Consider the following 22,576-nt stretch of genomic DNA (forward strand, 5'->3'; position numbering starts at 1 on the left):
CGAAATAAGTCAGACAGAAAAAGCAGAGAACCATATGATTTCACTGATATGTGGTATATGAACCCAAAACAACAAAAGAACAAGACAAACAAATGAGAAACAAAAACTTATAGATGCAGATAATTGTTTAGTGGTTACCAAAGGGTTGGGGGGTAGGGGGGTTGTAGATGAAGGGAAAGGGGATCAAATATAAGGTGATGGAAAGATAATTGACTCTGGGTGTTGAACACACAATGTGAGATATAGATGATGTAATACAGAATTGTACACCTGAAATCTGTGCAACTTTACTAACAATGTCACCCCAATAACTTTAATTAAAAAAAAAAAAAAACAAGAACAAAAACAAAACAAAACCAAAAAGAAGGCATTTTTTTCTGTCTTATCCTAAAACGTGAGGATTTTATCTGGAGTTTTTAAAATAAAAATTAAAAGTGCTGGGAGTCAGGGCGAGAAAAAGTCTTGTGGAAAGTCTTTTTCCGCAGAATGTATTTTGGTGCTCCCCCCGGGCAATCCCTCTCCCTTAACGATATTCAAACGTGAATCAACTAAAGCATAATGTATGTCTAAAAGAAACTCTCCAGTGTTCTGGTTTTTCACATGATAAGTCATTAGGTCAAACGTTTTCTCTTCACAATCGGGTTTTAAAAGATTGCGTTGGCTTTGCAGGGGGCTTGAAAAGATACCTGTTTGCTGATGTAGCATGGTGGACTTTCAACCGATGTGCAAAGACGGGGCAACACGTGCGCAGTATTTCTGAACCTGTTTGCATATCACGTCTAGGAAAAATAGCTTCTAAAACTTTCGAGCACCGTTCTGAGATTGGGAGGAGGAAGGCTGGGAGACCGAGACAGCCTCCGCGGGGCTGAGAACAGTTGGGACCCACCAACCTGGCTCCGGCGGAGGTCCCGCCTCTGCTACCTGAGTCCCAGCAGAGCCGCGGCGGGGCTACCGGCCGCAGCCAATGAGCACCGGCGTGCCGGGCGGGCGGTGGCCTGGTTGCCCAGGCGACTAATCACGGCCCCGCCCCCCCACCCCGCCCCGCCGAATCTCGGGCGGGCGGCTGAGTGCTGTCTGGACTTGGACCAGGGTCCCTGCGAGCTGCGCTAACGCGCGATGACCACGTGGAAAATCCAGCGGAGGCCCTGCCGCGCATTCGGACTCCTGCTGTTGGTGATCTTGAGTGTCCTAGTACTCCGCAGGTGAGAGAGCCCCTCCCGGCGCCTGTCTGACTGCAGACACCCCAACGCACCACATCTCGAGTTCTCGCCGCTCTTCTCACCGGAGGGAGGCGGACTCCGCAGTTTGCGTACCGCGACCCGCGAATCCCGAGTTCCGCTGGGGAACAGCCCATCAGCCTCTTCTTTTTGTTGTAGCTCCCCAATACTACGGCGTGCCTCTGCGCCTCCAGGAACTTTGGTTCTGCTTCGAGATCCAGGCTTCTGGGTGACACTAGGCGCTGCCCTCCCAGTCCCTAGGCGTCTATGCCCTAAGGCTTCCCCACTCCGCGCCCATGACGCCGGGCTCTGCTTTTCTCTTGGATACTCCCAGCCCTCTGGGAAGGTCAGCAGAACTAGCCTTCAGATCCCTCGCAGATGTCCCTGATCACTGCTCCGCCTTCGGTCCTCCTTGGAGAACCCCTAATGCTGTTCTCCCAGATCTCCACTTTTCCTACCAAACCTGCTGGGAGGCTTCTCTATTCAGCAGAGGCCAGAGCTCCAGTGCTCACCGCTATGGTTGACTTAGACTGCCCAGCACAGTCATGAGAACGCTTCCCCATGCGTCCTCCAAGATCTTTGGCCCTGGATTTATTTGCTCCTTTCTAGGATTGATAAGCCTTCTCTCACCCCTTTCCCACCATTCTCCAGTCACCATCTCCCCTTACAAAATGTCTGTGGCAAGTGGTTGCTTTTAGTGATAGAATGCTTTACTGATAGCCTATGTGGGTGCCCTAACCCAGAAGTTTTCTAAACTGTATCTATTTATAGGATTCTACAGCCCTGACCATATCTTTCAGGTCTATGCTGGGCACTTTTCATATTCAAAACTTGCAGTGTTGCTGGGAAAGTAGACCAGCAGTAACAAATGCTTTGGCACTGAAAGTTAGTGTTGAAGAGGCTGGAGACGGAGACATTGGAATTTGGGGCAGGTGTACCACCGCTCAGCTCCATCTTGTCTTCTTTTCTATCCCTCTTCTTAGTGTCTCTGAACTTCCTCTGGGACATAGGGAAGTTTTTGGTGGAGATAAATATCTGAACATATTTTGCTGCCCCAAGAACACATTCAGAAACTCTTTCAATTTATACTCTTGCAAAACTTAACATGTCTTCTTTGTTTCCTCTCTTTGTTTCGGAGATAGTGAGGATGTCATGATATTGTTTGGGAGAAGGAAATGTTGCTCTTCACACTCTGGGGCCCAGAAAACTGAAGAAGCCTTTTGTTTCCCCAGTTGTTCCCGAGACTTTTTTTCTCATCTTTTCTATGATTTCTAACCCTTTCCTCTTTGAAGACCTGTACTGGCTCTTGTAGGATGCTTAGCTTTCCTCCTGGTGCAAGGCTGATGCAAACCCCAGAAGAATTACTCAAAGCAGAGGCAGCAGGAGCCTCTGGCATACAGCAGGGTATCAAGAAACCCACACCCCAGAGAAAAATGCCAGAGGTGTTCAAGTAGCATGTAGTTTGCCCATTGTTGGTGGTCAAGGATATAGCAGTCCATGCAGGGGACCCAGGCAGGTCATTATGAGGGCTGACACTGAGGAGCTTGAAATGTGCCAGGTAAGTACACCCTAACAGTCCACAGGAAAAGGGGCAGGAAGGAGGCTGGATGTTTGTTGGACAGAACATGAGATGTCAGACAGCTGTCTGGCTGTGAAGAAGCCTGAGCTTCTCACAGGTGAATTACCTGTGTTCCTACCTGGGTGGGGTGACTGCAGTAGTAGTCAGTTTTGGGGGCGGGGTGGTAGCTTATTGAGTTGCCTGGGAATGACAATGGAGAATGAATAGCTGTGACAATAGTTTGAAGTGTTTAGGACACTATTGTTTTTCCTGCTATCTCTTCTTTCTCAGCAGGTAAGACTGAGGCCAGAGAAGCTGTGAACCAAGTTCAGAGCTATCTCTGAACTTGTCCTTTAGAATATGTGCCTTTTGGCCATCTTTCTGATTCATGGACACTTTCTGCCCAATTCTTTCTGTCCAGCCTGAGCTGGACATGACAGATTAGCTCTAGAGGCCAGAGTAGATCATACTGATTGTCGCATCCTCTTCCTGCCTTGCTCTAGCTTTGACTGGGTCATTAACTGAGTGGGAGGTCGGATTTCTCCCAGCTGTTGTTGGGATTGTGGATGAGGCCAGTGGAATATAGTCACGTGGGAATTGGCTATTCAGTGGGCAGCTTTGTGGAGCTGAGCTGTCAGGATCAGCCCTTTTTCCGTACTTCAGAAGGCAGGTATTTGAGTGGGAGGAGGGGTCTGCTTGACTTCAGCTTTTGTTTTTCCCCACAAATTTTACCTTATTCCGGTTTATGGTCAATCATAGCTCTTTGATTATATCATATCCAAGAAATAGGACCAAGATGACTTTGAGGAAGATTTCAACCTTTGTTTTTTTTAGCTTGAACAATGGTCTTTCTTAAAAATTACCTTTCTCGCAGTGTAGCTGTCATATGATAAACTGCACATGTTTACCATGTACATTTTGATAAGTTTTGACATATATATCCACCTGTGAAACTACCACCACAATTAACATACTGAAAATATCCATCAGCCCTAGATATTTCTTTGTGCCCCTTTGCAGCTCTCTCTCCTTTGTCTCTCTGCTCCCCCATCTCCAAGAACACTCATCTCTTGCTTTCTGCCACCATATATTAGTTTGCATTTTCTAGTGTTTTATAGAAAGGTAATCCTAAAGTATGTGCTCTGTTTTGGGTAAGTTTTTTTCACTTAGCATATTACTTGGTGGTCTGTGATGTGTGTATAAAAGTGAACCGTGAATTTGAGCCAGTTACCTCTCATTCTCTTCCCTCCTCCCACTCCAGCATAAGAATGCCTGCTTGATAGTATCAAGGCATGGTTCCCACTCATGATTTTTTTCCTTAATATAAATGCATCACTGAACAAAATTCAATTAACTCTGCATATCTCATACTTGACATTTTAACTGGCAAAAGTCAGGAGAGAGGAAAGCTGCCACATAGGCAGCCTGCAGCATACCTTCTAAAAAGTAAGTTCCTCTCTTCACTCAGCTGTCTCTTCACTGGCTTCTTGCTAGCATTACCTGGATTCCAGGAGGAGAACCTGTTGCACTTCTCCTTAGTGAAGGGAAGTACCTTAGCAACGTGACCAGGTCACTTTCTTTGATCAAGATCATGGCCAGTCCTGTTTTCCAAGGCTGTGTGGACAAATTGTGCCTCGCTTCCTGGGCTTCTGTGAGGTCATTGATTTTATGAGCTTTGCCTATTCTAGGACTGTACTAGGCTTGAGGCCTGAGTCATATTCCCTGGAATGTTTAAACTCTTTGAACACTGTCCCTTTCATCTTCCAGTAGTGAAGTTTCCATCATCTGGGAAGTGTCTCTTTCAGCAGGTAGTCACCTCTCTGACATAAATGGGGAAACACTGCTAGTTAGGCATTGGCTCAGTCAGGGACAGGTGCTGGGAACAGAGAGTTGGCTCTGGGAGTCTTACATTGCTAAGCTAGCCAGCAACTGAAAGGGACCAGGGTGTCTTGAAGCAAGGGCATGGATATTATCGGTGTATTTGTGATTAAGGGCCTGGGATACCCAGGAGATTGGGGGCAAAGAGCTGCATTGCCTTGACAGAAGAAGTATCAGAAAGTTGGCCAAAGAGTACTCTCCATCTGAGGTCAAGGAAGTAGCAAGTGAAATAAACACTGAACCTTTGATGAAATGACTCATAATTCCATTATATTGCTTTGAATGGTCTTCTGATGAGGATTCAGGAGATGCTGGAGCTTAGCGATCTTTTTAGAACATTTAGTACCTGAAAAGTGCTCGAGTCCCGGCCTTCTCCCCCCTTTCACCCCCTCCATCACCCAGCAGAGTTCTTTTGGTGGGGGGATATTTGCTGCTTCCTCTCCACTCAGTTTTATCTTTTGCTTAAATCTATTGCTCTGGATGTTAAAGGCCATACTGAAAAAGTTTCCATTGTGTGGGACTTATTCTAGGATAGAAGTGCAGGGCTATTTTTAATGTTAGTTGATAGTCACTGCCTCTGTATCCTCTGTACTCAGCAAGACAGTGAGGTTTCTTTCAAGAACACGTGTTTTTCCTGCAAGTTGATTTTATGAGTAGCTAATATATGAAAAAAATGAACTGTTTAAATAATACACAGGGAAAAATAACGCCCCTACTCCTGGCCCCCAGGCACCCTCTACCCTCACGTGATGTTATTATTGATAATGCTTTCTCTCAGGGGAATTCTGTGCATATACAAGAAGACAGCTATATATGTGACCCCATTTGTCCATTTGGTACATAATTTATTTAAACATTCCCTTATTGATAAGCATCAATTGTTGGCCACCTTTTACTGCTGCAAAGTTGCAATGAATATCTGTTGGATATATTTGTATATGTAGAATTGCTGACTGTATGAGATACTCATTTTAAATCTCAATAGACATTTAAAATAAGTAAGTAAAACAGCACATTCTATTTCTGTTGGATCAATATGAAGGAGGTTCTGAGCTCCCTGAGTCTGAGGGGAAAATTCTGTCTAATTTGTGTGCGTATAGATTCTTTGTGTCTCGTAAGCACTAGCCCCTTTCTCATATATCTATGTAGATAAGTCCCATGTGGTAGATTTAAATTTTTAAAAACATATTTATATTGTCCCCGCTCTCATGAAATCATTTCTTTCCGATTCTACACGCTTCTCTAAGATCAGTCTTGTTATCAGTACAGTCCTTTGGGTTATCTAACATCTGTAGACTTTCGCTTCTCTTTAGGTTGAGATACAACACCTTTTCCATTTATGATGCTATCAATGGAAAATTTTTCCCAAACTGAAAATACAGTGTCACAGAACATCAGGACACTTTTCATTGTTGTTATGTGGTCAATTTTAATGAGGATTTTGTATTTTTTTACAATTGGGTCTCAAGGTTTTGGTCTAGTAAATGCTTATTCACATACAAACTTCCTACAGTATTTAGAAAATTTTGCCCTCTGATCTACCAGCATGTCCCTGGGTCATGTAGACAGCCACTTGGCCTGACTTGCTAGAGCCTGAGTGCTAGGTCAGTTCCTGGCTTACCTAGGAATCTTTTCAGAGGGAAGGATGGAGCTGTTAAGATTGCAGAGTGACCGGCACAATGACCTTGCATCTCTACAAAATGAGTGTATTATACTTGGTTTTAGAATAGAAGGCCCAAGCCCTTTGGAAATATTTAATGCTTCTCCCAGCAAAGCAGGAGCCCAAAGCATTGGGCGCAGGCCAAGGAGCACATCCAGGAAGCTGGGCCAGACACAGGGATGGAGTTTTATTTCCCTGGGGCTGAAATTCTTGGCTTCAAGGATTGATCCAAGAGGCACTATTCTGGAGTAGAGGCATTGAGGGTACCTGCCTGGGGAGTTAGGCCCTCAAACTCCCCTGCTGAGGGAGGAGTATACAGAGCTGTAGACTGGTAAGACTGAAATATCCCCAAATGGACACTTCAGGGGAATGGATGTCCAAGGACACTGGGCCTCATGGGAGCCTATAGTCCCATCAGAGTCCTGAGAATGATGAATAGAAATTTGTATTTCAGACCCAAGTGAGGAAATTTTTATGTGGAATGGTGTCTTTTAGGCAGTTTAACATATCTACTATCTCATGGTCTCTGGCATAACCACTTGGATAAATGAGTGTTTTCTTGATCAACATCTTTAATGTGATGCTCTGGACCCAGCTTTAGTAGAACATTTGTTTAGGGTGGCCCTCATACGTCACAGTGTACCTGGAAATTGCGTTTGTAAATTATCATCTCAGATTAACAAGTACGTACACATTATGTATAATGCCAAAATAACCGACCCTCAGGACCAGCAAGGACCTATCTTCTGTGTGAGCGTTGTCTGGTTGCTGCTGAAGGCCAACATATTCCAGCAGTTGATGACGCTGTCTCTGCCATGTTAGGTTGTGTGGATACTGGCCTGTCTGAATCTGGTCAGACGGTGTGTGGGAGGACGGAAGACTGAAGGAGACGGCTATGACTCCCATGTACAGCTTCCCAGTCCCATCACTACCCCAGTTATGGATCAATATTTGCAGGATTTACAGGTGACATAGGGATGGCCTCTGGCATGCCCTCAGACCTGTCCTGATTAGCACACCTCGTTCAAGGAGATCATTTAAATAGGTGACTGGATATGGCTCTTCTCCAACCCCAGCTACCCTGGAAGAGCCTCTCTGAAAGCTGAGAATCAATTCATGGGCCCATTCCACATGATAGCGGTTGTAAGCTTGTTACCTGCTTATCTGCCCTTTTCCACTCAAACACGTCCACCCAGCACTTTGGACCATGTCTGGTGACCTGCAGCCTGCCCTGCACACTTTGTCCTCGTCTCCCAGTACAATGATGAACATAAAGTGTAAGACGATTTCATCCCTCTATCCTTCCTCCCTCACCAGTCACCACCAGATGACAATTCCTCACTGCAGGGAACTCAGGACCAAGTCCTCGGCTTCATGTTTGCTTTGCAACCTATTGTGTCTCTAACTTGCACAACCTATAACACTTGCCCGAAGGGATGGTAGCGATAGGAATGTTGAGGTCTTGCTATATTTTGTGCGGCCCCTTTAGAAATCCTGACATGTGTGCCTTCTTCCAGGAACCTCACTGTAGACTGCAGAGTATGGTTCTGCAGAGCCGACCTGAGGACAGTTCCCGTCAGTGACCAGCTCCTGCTGTTCAGTTTATTTTAGGACTGGAAAGTTACTTATCCTACTATGGATCAAAGATACAAAGGCAACAGAAATTCTAGAAGAAAGTGTTAATAATAAGCTCCAGCTAGAAAGAAGGCAGATACCTCTGGTCTCATCAAAAAAATTTTCATCATGAATGAACTGCTCACTAGAAAAGCAACAGTAACAAGAGCTTCCTCTGGATCTGGTTAGCTCCTTGGTAACAAACTAATTGGCAAGGAAAGTCTCCCTGACCTGATTTAACCACACACTTTATATTTCCTTTAGTTTATTATTACTGAGTTAATTACTCAGGAAACTGTGGAGGTTATTATTAATATTATGATCACTAGTACCAGTGGTCATTCTCAGTATTACTACCCCTTTGAGTGGTACTTTATTGTTTATGAAGCTCTAACATGTATCACCTCATTTTCTCACAGTGAATTCCTTGGAGCAATCCAGCATTATCATCCTCATTTTCTCAGTGAATTCATCCCTTTTATTAATGTATTAAAAACTCATCTAGTAACCTATCAGAAAATTTCCAGAAAGGAAACAGTTGAATTCTCCAGCACTTGGACATTGATAACAGCTAGCTTTTGTTTGCAGTGTTAATTTCATGCTGCTTAGTAAGCACTGCAAAGAAATCATTTTTAAAAAATATAGAAAATGATAGGATATAAAGACACTGCAAAGAGAAAGAGACTATATATACATATATCAAAGGAGGAGATACAGACTGGTGCTTCTCAGACTTGAACCTTGGGGTCTGGTTAAAAAAGCAGATTCTCAGTCAGTAGGTCTCGGGGGAGGCCTGAGTTTCTAACAAGCTCCAGATGAAGACACTCTGCAGGTGCAGACCACATCTGGAGGTGGAAACCTGGATGGAAGTTTCCTGATGATTAGTTATTCACTAGGGGACAGATTAAGGACTGTGTGTTACTAGCAGGGATTGTGTTTGAATGCGGGAGCCAGAGAGAGTCCTCTTCAACCCTGTTGACACTTTATACTTAGTGGGTGGAGAGGGGGAAGCATTCCTAGCATTTGTAAACAAAAGTTAGGATCAGTGATGTGTGCTTGGTGAAGAATTGCAGATTGTTTTTTGAAGTTCTGGCCAGACAAATAAGTATTGCTACCTGGTGGAGTGACTGCTCAACTGTATTCTCACTGTCTTTAAAAACAATGGGGTAGGGAGTGGGGGATGGGGGAGAAAGAAAGAATATGTAAGTATGTATTATCACCACCAGACTGTCATTATGTCCTTGTTTTTAAGAAAAGAATCTGCCATCCAATTCTTCCTCATTCTAGCCTGGGGTGACCCAGGAGAGTAGGGTGCCTGAGGGGAGAGCCTGGTAGGGGGAGGTGGGTGGTCAGGTGAGTCTGGAGAGCATGTGAAGCCTGTGAGCACATGAAGCATGAAGGCGGAGTGCATTCTTTGGAGCAGACATGTCCAAAACCAAGGGAGACAAACTCTCCTGTGTGTGAGGTATGCGACAGCCAGAATAGTCAGGAGACTGTAGCCAAAGGAAAGAGTCAGGTGGGAAGAGCCGGAACAAAGGGTTGGTTAGAAGTAGGCCCAGATAGTGGCTAAGGTGGGAGAGGCGAGGCCTCCTTTTAGTATCCAGTGCCTCATCCTCTATGGCAGGGTTTCCTGTACAGGGACAGATACCCGTGTTTCCCCGAAAATAAGACCGGGTCTTATATTAATTATTGCTCCAAAAGATGCATTAAGGCGTATTTTCAGGGGATGCCTTATTTTTTCATATACAACAATCTATATTTATTCAAATATAGTTGTAATGCAGGGTCTCAGCTCTCGCTCCCCGCATAAGATCACAGGATATGGTGAGGCCAAAAAGGAACACCAACGGAGCCATAGGTAGGGGGTTGATACCACTGTATTCTCGCTGGCGGCTGGGTTGGAGACACAGGAGCAGGAGCCACCGGAGCTGCAATTTGCCCTCTGCTTCTCTGCCAAACAACCAACCCCCTAGCGTCGTCACGGCAGTTATGTTAGTGGCTAATGGCTAACGGGGAACAGCTGATGGCCACCCAGCCACAGTGGACGGCCATCTAATAACTGAGCCAGCACCTTTTCCACGTGAGGGCGAGAGCCTGGAAACTGCTCTCTGGGACTCTGTCCACACAATAGTCATGTCATCTTCTTCTGGAACATCGTCCTGACGTACTAAATGCGTCCGTCTGGCTGATGATCTTAACTGGGGCTTTTTTTGGGGGAAACACAGTAGTAGCTGTAGCTTTGCAGACCATGTGATCGTAGTCTCTATCGCAGCAGCTGCACTGTGCCCAAAGCAGCCACAGACAATACATAAACGAATGGGTATGGTGGGTTGCCAATAAAACTATTGTGGTTATTGAAATGTGAAGTTTATGTAATTTCTTTTGGATACAAAAGAAATCAAATTTCTTTTGATTTTTTTCCAACCACTTAAAAATGTGAGACCCATTAGCTTTCATGTGGCAAAAAGACAGGAGGAAGGGTTGATTTAGTCCACAGTGGGAATTTGCAGACCTCTGGCTAAGGGTCTGGGTTGGTCTCACAGAATCCCAGTGGACAGACCTTTTATAGTAAAATTTTAGAAATTGTAATAAGATGGCTTGAAACAAAGTCTAGCTCAGAAAATATAATTAGATGCTAAATTAAACGAGAAAGAATGGAAAGATTGGGATTATTCCATATTGGGGACATAAACTCCCGCACCCCAAGGCTATTCCCTCTGATATGCAAAGCATGCTAAGCTAAAATAAATTTATTTCCAATAGTGACAAGACTCTTTGCAGCACATCACAGACTATTTCATTTATACCAGGCCCTCACAACAGCCTCTGTGAGCAGGCAGGGCAGGCATTAGTCCTGTTTTACAGAGGAAGGAGACTCATGCCCACAAAGCTAGCACCTCTAACCCAAGGTTACAGTGCTCCTAGCGGTAGGGCCAGGATTCATGTCCAGATCTTCCTCCTGAATCATAAAACCTTCTTCTTCCATCCTCCAAAAGCATACTGTTTTTGTTTTCAATTCCCCAAAGGTGGTCCTTCTTCCAAAGGTGGTCCTTTAGAAGAATTGTGTTCTGACATACTATTTATAAGTCACTTGGAACATGGAACTTTTCTTTTTACAGAAAGAAAAAAGTGATAATGTCCACAGGTTATCCACAAATGACTATTTTAGGTACAACATAGATGAACTGTAGTCCTGCAGCGGCAGCATGAGTTTTGGGTCCTGGGTGCTGCGAGGAGTAAGAAGGAGTAAGTAAAAATAATCCTCTTTGCCCATGAGTGGCCCCAGATAACACTCCCAAGTGGTCAGTGACGTCTGTGGCACCTTCTCCCCTGTTGGCATCCTCCTCTCCTGTTTCTGGCATCCAGAGCCCCCAAATTTGCCCCAGTCCCTCCTGTAATACTCTTTCTAGGCCAGTGGCTCTCATCTTTGCCTGTTAGGATCTTTGGAGGAACTTTTAAAAAGCAACAATACCTCTGCCCCACCTGCAGAGATTCGTCAGGGGGTGGAGTCTGGGCATTGGTTAGTTTTAAGTTTCCCAGGTGATTCAAATATGCTGCCACCTTTGAGAATTATTGTTCCTAAGCCCAAACCTCTAGTGTAGCTGACTTCAGTTCAGTGTTAGGAAGGCTATTGATGAATTGCTTTTCACCTGGTTCTGGTCTCTCCCACGTCGGCCTCCGTTCGGTTTCTAAGCCTGATAAATTGAACTGGTCAATATGTTTGTCTTTCCATCTCTATGATCACAACTGCCCAACGCCAGACCATTCTTTCTGGTCCAGAGAAAGACTTCTTACACTGTCTGTGGTGAAGAATCACTTTTCCTCTTTTCTAAAAAAAATTTCCAATGTGTTACTCTATAAAATACAATAAAAACAAATTACTAGAAAAAAAGGAAATGAAAAGATATACAAAATACGTGCGCCAGCCTTTTATGATTAGCTTCAACAGACGTAAAATTGCTCTCATTGCTATAAAAGTATCTCAATTTCTGTATCGATCTCAGTGTGGACTAACGGCAGGCAGTTGGTGTGAGGGAGCACAGGCCCAGGCCCCTGGGGCGGGGGGGTGGAGTAGACCACTGGCTTGCTATTCCATGAATACATGTCTTGCACTTTTTATGGTTTTGCCACAAATTTCCTCGGCTTTCTTATATTCCCTACCATCAAGACCCAGTGATAATGTCATCTTCAGTATGATGTCTCCTCTGACTGCACCTGGGTGATTTAGATAATTTCTTCATTCAACAGTTATCTATATATTTCGGCCACTGTACTCTGCCGTTGTTGGCCTGGCTGCCTAATTTGTGGGGCCCGGTGCACAATGAGAATGTGGGGCCCTTCTTGAAAAAAATTATGAAGAATTTTAGAATGGAGACAGGAGAGTGTCTGAAATCATGTGTAGGGCCTTTTTAAAAAATTAATTTTAGAATGTGTTACTTTGTATATTGTGTATTGTAATATGATTGCCATTGTAGTGATTTTTATTCCATTACATAATTGTAGTACAATGTTGTTGCCTGTATTCCTTATGTTGTGCATTAGATCTGGATGGCTTATTTACTACTCATCGCAAGGGGGCCTGCTGGGGGTGGGGCCCTGTGTGACTGACTGCATCGGTCACTCGCCCATGAAACCAGCCCTGGCCATATCTCTGTGCATGCCTTACAGCAGCACTCATGACACTGGATTGTAATTATTTGAGTGTGCAGGGAGGTGGAGAAGACTCTGTGTCGGAATCCTTATGGGACCATAACGTGTGGTTTGGAGGAATTTGGGTAGGATGAAAGTGAGCTTCCTGAGGAGCAAGAGCAAGCTGCCACAGACTTTCACTAAATGCCATTAAAAATGGTCCGATTAATAGCAGGGCTCTGGCTGCTTTACAGTGTAGGGTGTGCAAATTCATGTTCTGCACTGAAGCACTTGGCATTGTAAGTAGAGGTGAAGCTGGCTGGTATGTAGGAAAAGGACCCAGCAGGGGGACAGTGCTGGTGGCAGAGATGGAGAGGGAGCAGGAGGGATGGGACACCCCATGAGCACACTGGGAGAGTCAGCTATGGGGTGTGTGAGGTGCATGTGCCCTGTGCCCCCATGACATCTGCCATTGGTTCACATGGCTGGCGAAGCTTTGTGAAGGAGCTGCCCCTTTCAAGGGCACGGAAAATTGTTGAGTCCAGAATCAAGATTGCTGCTGTCGGCCCACTTTTGGTTCACACATGTCTTCTAAGAGACAACAATCCCCAATCCGTGTGTATCAATGCTGACTGAATGGATCAAGCGGGGCCTTAACTGGGACACAGGTCCCAGTGGTACCGTTTTAGCCAGTGATACAAAATGAGTGGAAAGACAGAAGAATTTTAGGGAGCTTTTTTTATGCAGAGGAGCCCTGCTGGGCAAAATGCCCTCTCGTGTCAGGAACTGTAATGAGAAGTGGCTGCAGAAAGTTCACCAACTAAAATTTGCTTTTGCACCAGACTGACAAGCACTGTTGTTTTCTGTCTTCAAGTTTCCTAAATTTCCTGGCTGGAAACTCTGGCTCTTCCAGCTTCTCTTGTCCGCTTTTTCTCACAACCTTTAGGAGACTGGAACACTGAATTACGGGGATCAATTTGAGTAGGCTACCCTTGGCCAATCCAAGACATGTCAAGCGGTGCTTTTTCAGTGACTAAAACTTTCCCGAAGCCTCCCCAGGTGGGGCTCTCTGCCATGCAGGGTGATCTCTTGGCTAACATGACACTTGATCTTTAGATATTAATAATAATTAAGACCTGAAAATTTGAGCAATGAACAGATGCTGTTTCTAACCCAGATACCTCTTTGCAGGTATTTACACCTCGAGCCGGGCAGCTGTGACTGTGAGGTGGCTCAGAGGTACTATTTGAAGTAGTTGATACTTTGAAATTTGGTCACATGGCCTAGGAGGCAGGCCGTTGTGGGAAGCTGTGTGCGCACCAGAAGGCAGCTTTCCCGCCCACTGAGCCCATCCTTCCCACGCAGTATGCGCCCACCTGTCCTCTCTCCTGTTAGCACAGTCTCTACGTTTCATGTTTTGTTTGTCTCGTTCCTGACTGCAGCCTCACTCAGCTTGCTCTTCCCCTGCAGCTGGGCCAGATGAGTCAGTGGTGCCAAAGAAAGGCTGCTTCCAAGGTGTGGCTACGTCGGAGGCTGGGAGCCTCTTCTGAACACCCTGGAAGCAGGCGCTCCTTAGAAAGGCCGAGGGCCTGTGAAGGAGAAGAGGAAGCCTGTCTCTTCCAGTTCCCCTGCTCACTGCTGAAGGTGACCTTCGAGGCTTCCCCACTGCCTTTCCTTTTTGTAGGTTGGACTGGCGCAGTCTGATCTCTCCCTGGCTCAGACACCGGCGGGCCGGGCTGCACACCAACGGCCAGAACTTTATGCTGGAGGACTCCACCTTCTGGGTCTTCGGAGGCTCCGTGCACTATTTCCGTGTGCCCAAGGCGTACTGGAGGGACCGCTTGCTAAAGATGAAAGCCTGTGGCTTGAACACCGTCACCACGTGAGTGTTGCCCTACCCTTGCCACTAAGCCTTATTCCCCGGTGGGCTTTTCGAGTTTCGCATCTAGGCCTCTGCGTGGGAGCCCAGCTTGGGGGTCTCCAGTGTGCCAGGATGGGTGAGGCCTGGCAGATCCTAAATCTGAGCAGCCTTTGATGGGAACACAATCTCTCTTCTTCGTAATCCCCGCAGCGCTCTCCATTAGTGGGGATGACAGATGGGCAATGGATGTAAGTTCTGGGCACCAGAAAGGGCAACAGTGTACAAAGGAAAAGAATGGAGGAGGGGAGTATAGATATAGGAGATGATCGAATTATCACTAAGTAATGTTTTTTTAGCAAGCGCTCTACCTCCAATTTATACAGCAAATCAATGTAGTCTTCAAAGTAGCTATTTTGGGAAGCTGTCTGTGAGCAGTTTTCAGCATTCCTTTTTAGAATTTTCTTCAGAATGCTTTCATTCTAGCACCTTGCACAGTGATGGCACGTGGTAAGCACTCAATAAAATGTTGAATGTACGAGTCAGTTAAAAAAATAGGCTCAGTGGTGGAAAAGTCTTGACCTTTTCATGGATTTAGTTTTCAAAATTGCCAACAGATACTTGAATCCGTCTCTAGGAAAGAAAGTGGGTGATCAGCCTATATTATTCTATTTGTAGGGAAAAATGGGGTTGCAAATCAAGGACATGCATTTTCTCAGGTGGTTTATGAACTGGCTTTGAAGATAATTTCTAAAAAAGAGTTAAGGGATATTCTGAGCTACTATAGCATAGTTGGAACAAATGTGTACAATTTGTCAGAAAGATTCCTTAAAAGGTTCCATTTATTTGCATATGAAAGTTCTGACCCTGAGGGTATATTCACCTCTTCTAGGACTCCTGAAGTTTGTAGGAATATTGCAGGACAACCCACAATATTTTTTGTCTTATAAAAGCAGGATAATCTGTATTTGCTTAAACATGGAACTCTTGAGTCTGAACTGGAAGCAAGCAAGCCTCCCCTCTCACTTCACGCCCACGCACATTCTTGGCAGCTGGAAAGGGCCTCACTAGAAGCCAGGGGTGGGTGGGAGTCCAGGACAGGAGCAGCTGTCATTACTATTGTCATATGTCACTCCATACCTCTGCCTCTTGAGTCAGGCCCCTTAAAGAACTTACTTCGTTTCCTTATCTTCTCTTTAGAGTTAGAACCTCCCTTCTGTTACAAGGTTTGGAATTCGATGCTTCAGTTAAAAAACAGGACTGATAATTAGGTTTTTCTTTTACTCTACTTATAACTGTTTTTTTCTATGAAGTTACTTCTTTTTCTCTGATGAGAGAGAGAGAGGGACAGCAGGAGGAGGGGGAACACAGCCCAAGCTGCCCTGTGCTCATGTCTTATACTTCACCCATATCTTGTTGGCCTTCTCTTCCTTCTCCTAAGGATGTGAGCTCTCAGTTTTCTTGGAATGGCCCAAGTCCTCTTCTACATCTCTTCACTTAGTTCTTGGTTCCAGTCCTGATGTTGCCAGGACAATGTACATAGGAAATAGATCTTCAACCAACATAAGGGGTTTTAGGGATAAAGAAGGTAATATGGGAGATGAAGTGAAATAAATGAAAAGGTCGGGCCTATAATTAATCTTTTGTATTACAGCTACGTTCCGTGGAACCTCCATGAGCCACAAAGAGGCAAATTTGACTTCTCTGGGAACCTGGATCTGGAGTAGGTGCTGTTGCTGCTTCTGTGACGTGGCCCAGGCCAGGGAAGGAGGAAGGGGGCTGGCTGGGGTTGATTGGGGACCACAGTGGCATCTTGGCTCTGCTTGGAGAACCAGAGGCAGACTGGGTCCAGCGCCTTGTTCTCAGCACACTGACAGTCTCTGCACTCAGGACCCAGATGCTCTCCAGCAGTAGACCCGTTACTCCTAGGTATCAGGGCCTGCCTCCTCTGAGCCCAGCCTTCCTCACTGCAGCCCAGAGATGCCTCATCCCCAGGGTTGGCCCTGCTCTGCAGTGGGGTCCAGCCATCCAGGCTGGGACAGGCGTTACCCCTTGAGGGTAGCAAGGTCATTGGAGTCAGGTTTACTGTCAGGGACCCTGTCCCCTGTCTGATGCCCTTCTTCCTCATGACCCAGTGGGGCTGTGCCGACAGTCCTAGGCTGGTAACCAGTGATAACCCAGTTCCCAGGGCCTCTGGCCTATGCCCTGGTGTAGGATTCCCTGCTCTGCTGGGGGTAAAGGCTCGGCCTTCCCTTCACTCACCTCAGTCTCTGGTTGAGAGAGGCAGGCAGGCGAGGAGAGGAGCCGGGGAGCTCTGCCACCCTGCGATGCGTGCTGGGCTCATCCCCACCCTCCGCTCAGGTGTCCTGAGAGTTGCTGACATTGACCTTTCTAGGGCCTTTGTGCTGATGGCTGCGGAGATCGGGCTGTGGGTGATTCTGCGCCCAGGCCCCTACATCTGCAGTGAGATCGACCTTGGGGGCTTGCCCAGGTGAGCGGGGCTGTGGGGACTCCAGCCACAGCTTGAGTTATCCTGTGTGCTCATGCAAAATGCGAATCACAAATGTAGGTTTAATTTTGCTTTTAAAGTATGTTCCTCCATTCTGTACTGAAGTTCCTTTTCAGAATAAATCACATCTAAATGGGGTCATTGTGAATGATGCCAGTCATTGCCCCTGTCACATTCCATGTGGTTTTTATGTGGCAAGCTGCAGCAGAAGGGCTGGCCGGTCGTTTTTCTGCTCTAGACCTCACTTTCCTGTCTACAAAATGGGAAAAATCAAACCTGCGTATCTGTTTCTTAAGGGTGGTACCAGCATTTTTTTTCAAGTCTAAGTATTTTGATAAAGTATTGAGAGAAACATATTACTGTTTTTATTTTATTTTTTTATCTTTAAATCTCAGGCCATAATGAATTATCTTAGAATGTGTAGTCTCCACAAGGTCCATGGAATATACTGTGTGGTGGGAGTAGAAATCCAGAGAAGAATCACCTGGTACCACATTCATTCCTCATCCTCACCATTATTGCCATTAATTAAAAAAAAAAAAAAAAAGATTTTCTTGTTAATAAGCATAATCTCTCCCATCCTCACTGCGTTCCAGGTGGTTAGATCCACTCTCCCCGCACCCTGTGCCGCCCCAAGCGGGAGGAAAGCTGGTCCTGTTTGCCATGCTGTCTCCTGTGGGAACGGCTTCTTTCTGCAGTACAACTTCCTGCCGTGGCCTTGTTTTCTTTCTTGCTTCCAGCGCAACCCAGCCTTTCCCCATGGGGCACAGGCAGACTCGGTCTTCATCTCCTCCACTGTCTAGGATGACTTCTCTGTCGCTGTGCCATTCAGCAAGGCTGTGAACACAGCCAGAGTGGCCTCTCCCCACACCTGGGGATTAGAAATCTGTGTGTCAGCAGTGTCCTCAGCCTCAGCCAGGGCAGGTACCGGATTTAAGTCTTAGCTCAGAAGCGGCGGGGAGCTCCAGTACTCTGACCTCCCCGTGCAGCTCCTGTCTACTCAGGCTCTGGTCGCATCCAGGATGGGCACACCCTGGGGACACCAAGCAGGGACTGCTGGAAAACAGGCAGAACCCCACTGGGGATGAGAAACTAGACCTGTTCTATGTAAGACGGAATGAGGGGGTGTCAGTATGGAGGAGACATGTCTCGCGTCATCCATTTTTACCTAACATAAATTGATAATTTCTGACCCTGTTTAAGGATTCTATGTCAGGATGAAAGAGCCTTTTGTAAGAAAATATAAGTGTTTCCTCAGAATATCAAGTGAGATGGAAAAATACCTTGACTCCAGCTCTGGAACTAATGCTCTGCGTTCATCTGGGGAATGTGATCACAGCAGACAGGTTGTAGGAAGAATTAATCTTTTTGCTCACCTGCTCCCCATCGGAGCTGAGCTCTGAATAGCTGATGCAAATGAGTTGGCCAGGTCAGCACGGAGAGCAGCTGGGCACAGCAGGAAGTGGGATTAGCCTCTCACAGCCTCCCTTTAAGGCTTATTTTTCTGTGTGACAATGGAAGGTTGCCTCTGTGTCCTTCTCCAGTCCTAGCAAAGCCTAACGCCTTTGGCTTCACCCTTTGTAATGAGATTGTGAAATAAATGCTTGACAACTGGGCCTTGCATCCAATGAAAAGCTTTTCTTGCTTTGGCAGCCAGATCTACAGCTGTGAAGCTGGACATAAATTTCCACCAGGGCTGGTGTGCTCTGGCAGGGAAGCAGTGATGAGTGCAGGGCGGAGGCTGGGTCGTGTGTGTGCCTGAATCAGTTGGAATCCTGTCCTACTTCCCTGGCTGAGTAGAGGGAGTGGGTTGAGAATGGCCTCCAGACTCATTCTGGAGCACTCCGAAGCTGCGTCCTTTTCACACTGACATCTCCCTGGTGAGAGCAAACCCGCAAACAGTGGAACTAACCCCGCATCCCCCGCCTTTTTCCTTTATTTAAGCTGGTTACTCCGAGACTCGGACATGAGGCTGAGAACAACTTACAAGGGCTTCACCGAAGCAGTGGACCTTTATTTTGATCACCTGATGTCCAGGGTGGTGCCCCTCCAGGTAAAAGCAAGCAGACTCTGCTTTGATCTTCACCTATCTTCCTACAGGTAGTAGTAAATAGTCCTAGGTCAGTTCTCAGCCCAAGGGGCTCACGGTTCCTTTTGACACAGAAGCATATTCTTTGCCACTGCCTGAGACCTGTAACTGGAGGGGCTGGCAGTGGTTGTCCTTTTAAAGATCTGCCTGTTTGAGTGTTGTCTTTGGTGGCACATTGCTGAAAGGATAGACAGGTGTAAGGGCTTACATTGCTCCATGCAGTGCCAGAGCTGCAACACTTGATGCCTTGATAACTGAAAAAACCTATTAGGGTCCCCAAAGCACAGCGATTACATACAGAGGAGCATATATGGAGAGGCCCTTGCCTGTAAGACAGCAGGACTTTTTATAATTATAAACTTACAGTTGATGACTTTTCAAGGTACATCCTTCTGCTTCCCAAAAGGTGCTGCATGGTCCACATTTATTATTCAAAACGTATTAAAATGATTTTGGGGGTCCAAGTATCTTAACATTACATGTAATAATTAGACGCAATAAAAAAGCAGGAATGGGAATAATTAACCCAATTGCTTATGTAAAAACAAGAAGAATGACACTGATTAGTATATTAACAAATTAGTATGTCAATAAAAAATTAGTACATCAAAAAAATTGTTATTGAATCAATGGTGTTGAATAAACAGCATATATAGATCAAAGGAACTGTCTGATCATTTGTAGAGTAGGCAAATAAAACTCAGGAACCCTGTTAAATTTGAATTTTAGATAAACAAGAAATAATTTTTTTTAGTATGAATATATCCCCAATATTGCATGGGCATACTTACATTAAAAAACGTTCATTATTTATTTAAAAAATTATTAATTGTAAATTCAAGTATAACTGGGTGCCTTATATTTTTATTTACTAAAGCTGGTAGTCCAATCATAAAAGAATTTAGGAAATTATTTGTCTAGATTTTTGCAAGGAAGATAGGATTACCGAGATGATTGAGCAGGTCGGGTGCAGGTAGGGTAGCGGGCTATAGGGAAGGTTATGCCAGGAATATGGTTCAGAAGCACTATTAAATATGGAAATGACATTTCAAACCTATTACAAAATTTTTTCTGGGTATAACAATTATTTTACTTTTTTATTGTGGTAAAATATACATAATATAAAATTTACCATTTAAACCATTTTTAAGTGTAAAGTTTAGTGGCATTAAGTACATTTACCTCATTGTGCAAACGTCACCACCATCCGTCGTTAGAACTTTCTCGTCTTCCCAAACTGAAACTGTCCCCATTAAACACTAACTCCCTGTGTCCCCTCTCTGTCGCCACTGACAACCACCATTCTACTTTCTGTCTCTATGAATTGGACCTCAGACTAGTAGAATCATACAATGTTTGTCCTTTTATGCCTGGCTTCTTTTACATAGCATAATGTCTTCAACATTTATCTATTTGTAGCATGTGTCAAAATTTCTTTTTTTTTAAAGGCTGAATAATTTTCCATTGTATGTACATACCACGTGGTGTTTATCCAGTCATTCATCAATGGACATTTCGGTTGCTTTTGCCTATTATGAATAATGCTGCTATGAACATTGGTGTACAAATATTTCTTTGAGTCCCTGTTTTCACTTCTTTTGCTTATTTACTCAGAAGTGATATTCCTGGATTATATGGTTAGCTTTGTTTAATTTTTTGAAGAATGACCATACATTTTCCACAGCTGCACCATTTTACATTCTCATAGGCAATGCACAAAGTTCCAATGTCTTGAAATCCTGACCCACTCTTGTTGTTTTCTGTTTATTTGATAAAAACTGTCCTAATGGTTATAAGGTGGTATCTCATTGTGGTTTTGATTTGAATTCCCAAATTATTAGTGATATGGAATATTTTTTCATGTGCTTACTGACCATTTATATATCTTTAGAGAAATATCCAAATTCTTTGCCCATTTTTTAAATTGCGATTTTTGTTGTTGTTGAGTTACAGGAGTTCTTTATATATCTGGATATCAATCTCTTATCAGATGATTTACAAATATTTTCTCCCATTCTGAGGTTTACCTTTTATACTCTTGTTGATTGTGTCCTTTAATGCATAAAAGTTTTAAATTTTGATTAAGTCTAACATAATCTAATTTTACTTTTGTTGCCTTTGCTTTTGGTTCTATGCCCAAGAAATCATTGCTAAATCCAATGTCTTAAAGCTCCTCCCCTGTTTTTTTCTAAGAGTTTTATAGTGTTAGCTTTTATGTTTAGGTTTATGATCTATTTTGAGTTAATTTTTGTATGTGGTATAAGATAAGGGTCCAACTTCACTTTTTTGCATGTGGCTATGTAGTTTTCCCCGTAAATCACTATTTATTGAAAAGATGACTAATGCTGGCACCCTGTTGAAAATCATTTGACTATACATGTAAGAGTTTATTTTTGGTCTCTATTCTTTCCATTGGTCTATATATCTGTCTTTATGCCAGTACCACACTTTTGATTACCATGGCTTTTGTAAGGTTAGTAAGTTTTGAAATCAGAAAGTATGAGACCTGCAACTCTGTTCTTTTTTTTTTTTTTTTTTCAAACATGGTTTTGGCTATTTAGAGTCCGTTGAGATTTCATATGGATTTTTTTATTTCAGCAAAACGTCATTGGGATTTTGATAAGGATTGCATTGAATGTGTAGATTACTCTGGGTTATATTGACATCTTAACAATATTAAGTCTTTCAATCTATGAACACAGGATACAGGATGTCTTTTCATTTATTGGTATCTTCTTTAATTTCTTTCAGCAATGTTTTGTTGTTTTCAGTGTACAAGTATTTTACCTCCTTGATTAAATTTATTCCTAAGTGTTTTAATCTTTTTGATGCTATTTTAAATAGAATTGTTCATTGGTAGTGTATAGAAACAGAATTTATATTTGTGTGTGTTGATTTTACATCCTGCAAGGTTGCTGAATTTGTTTATTAGTGCTAATAGTTTTTTTTTTGTGTGTGTGTGTGTGTGTGTGTGTGTGTGTGTGGAATCTATGCTTTTCTACATATATTATCATACTGTCTTCAAACAGAGACAATTTTACTTTTTCCTTTCCAATTTGGATGCTATTTATTTATTTATTTATTGCCTAATAGCTCTGGATAAAACTTTCAATACTATGTTGAATAGAAGTGGTGAAAGCAGGAATACTTGCCTTGTTCTTAATCACAGAGAAAAAGCTTACAATCTTTCACCATTGAGCATGAGATTGGCTGTGGGCTTTTCATATATAGCCTATTTTATATTGAGATAGTTTTCCTATATTCCTAATTTGTTGAGTGTTTTTATTATGAAAGCATCTTGAATTTTGTCAAATGCTTTTTCTGCACAATTGAGATGATCATGTGTTTTTTTCCCCCTTCATTTTGTTAATGTTGATTTTTGTTGAATCATCCTTGCAGTCAGGAATAAATCCCACTTGCTCTTGTTGTATAATCTTTTCAATATGCTGTTAAATTTGTTTTGCTAGTATTTTCTTGAAGACTTTTACATCAGTATTCATCAAGTATATTGACCTGTAGTTTTCTTTTCTTATAGTCTTTTTCTGGCTATGGTAATACTGCCTT

General features: G+C 43.9%; 1 protein-coding gene across 1 annotated transcript in view; it reads left to right on the plus strand.

Annotated features, from left to right (window-relative positions):
• The first annotated feature begins 1,042 nt into the window (after positions 1-1,042).
• The window catches only part of LOC117017402 (beta-galactosidase-1-like protein 2), a 48,252-nt gene continuing 26,718 nt past the window's right edge, over positions 1,043-22,576 (plus strand). Inside the window, exons 1-5 of the mRNA XM_033097553.1 lie at positions 1,043-1,202; positions 14,241-14,438; positions 16,069-16,137; positions 16,810-16,905; positions 18,868-18,976. Coding sequence (XP_032953444.1) covers positions 1,117-1,202; positions 14,241-14,438; positions 16,069-16,137; positions 16,810-16,905; positions 18,868-18,976 — 558 coding nt within the window. The 5' untranslated portion in view covers positions 1,043-1,116. The remainder of the gene's footprint in view (positions 1,203-14,240; positions 14,439-16,068; positions 16,138-16,809; positions 16,906-18,867; positions 18,977-22,576) is intronic.

This window comes from Rhinolophus ferrumequinum, chromosome 25 (genome assembly GCF_004115265.2).
Source record: "Rhinolophus ferrumequinum isolate MPI-CBG mRhiFer1 chromosome 25, mRhiFer1_v1.p, whole genome shotgun sequence".
Taxonomy (NCBI): Eukaryota; Metazoa; Chordata; class Mammalia; order Chiroptera; family Rhinolophidae; genus Rhinolophus; species Rhinolophus ferrumequinum.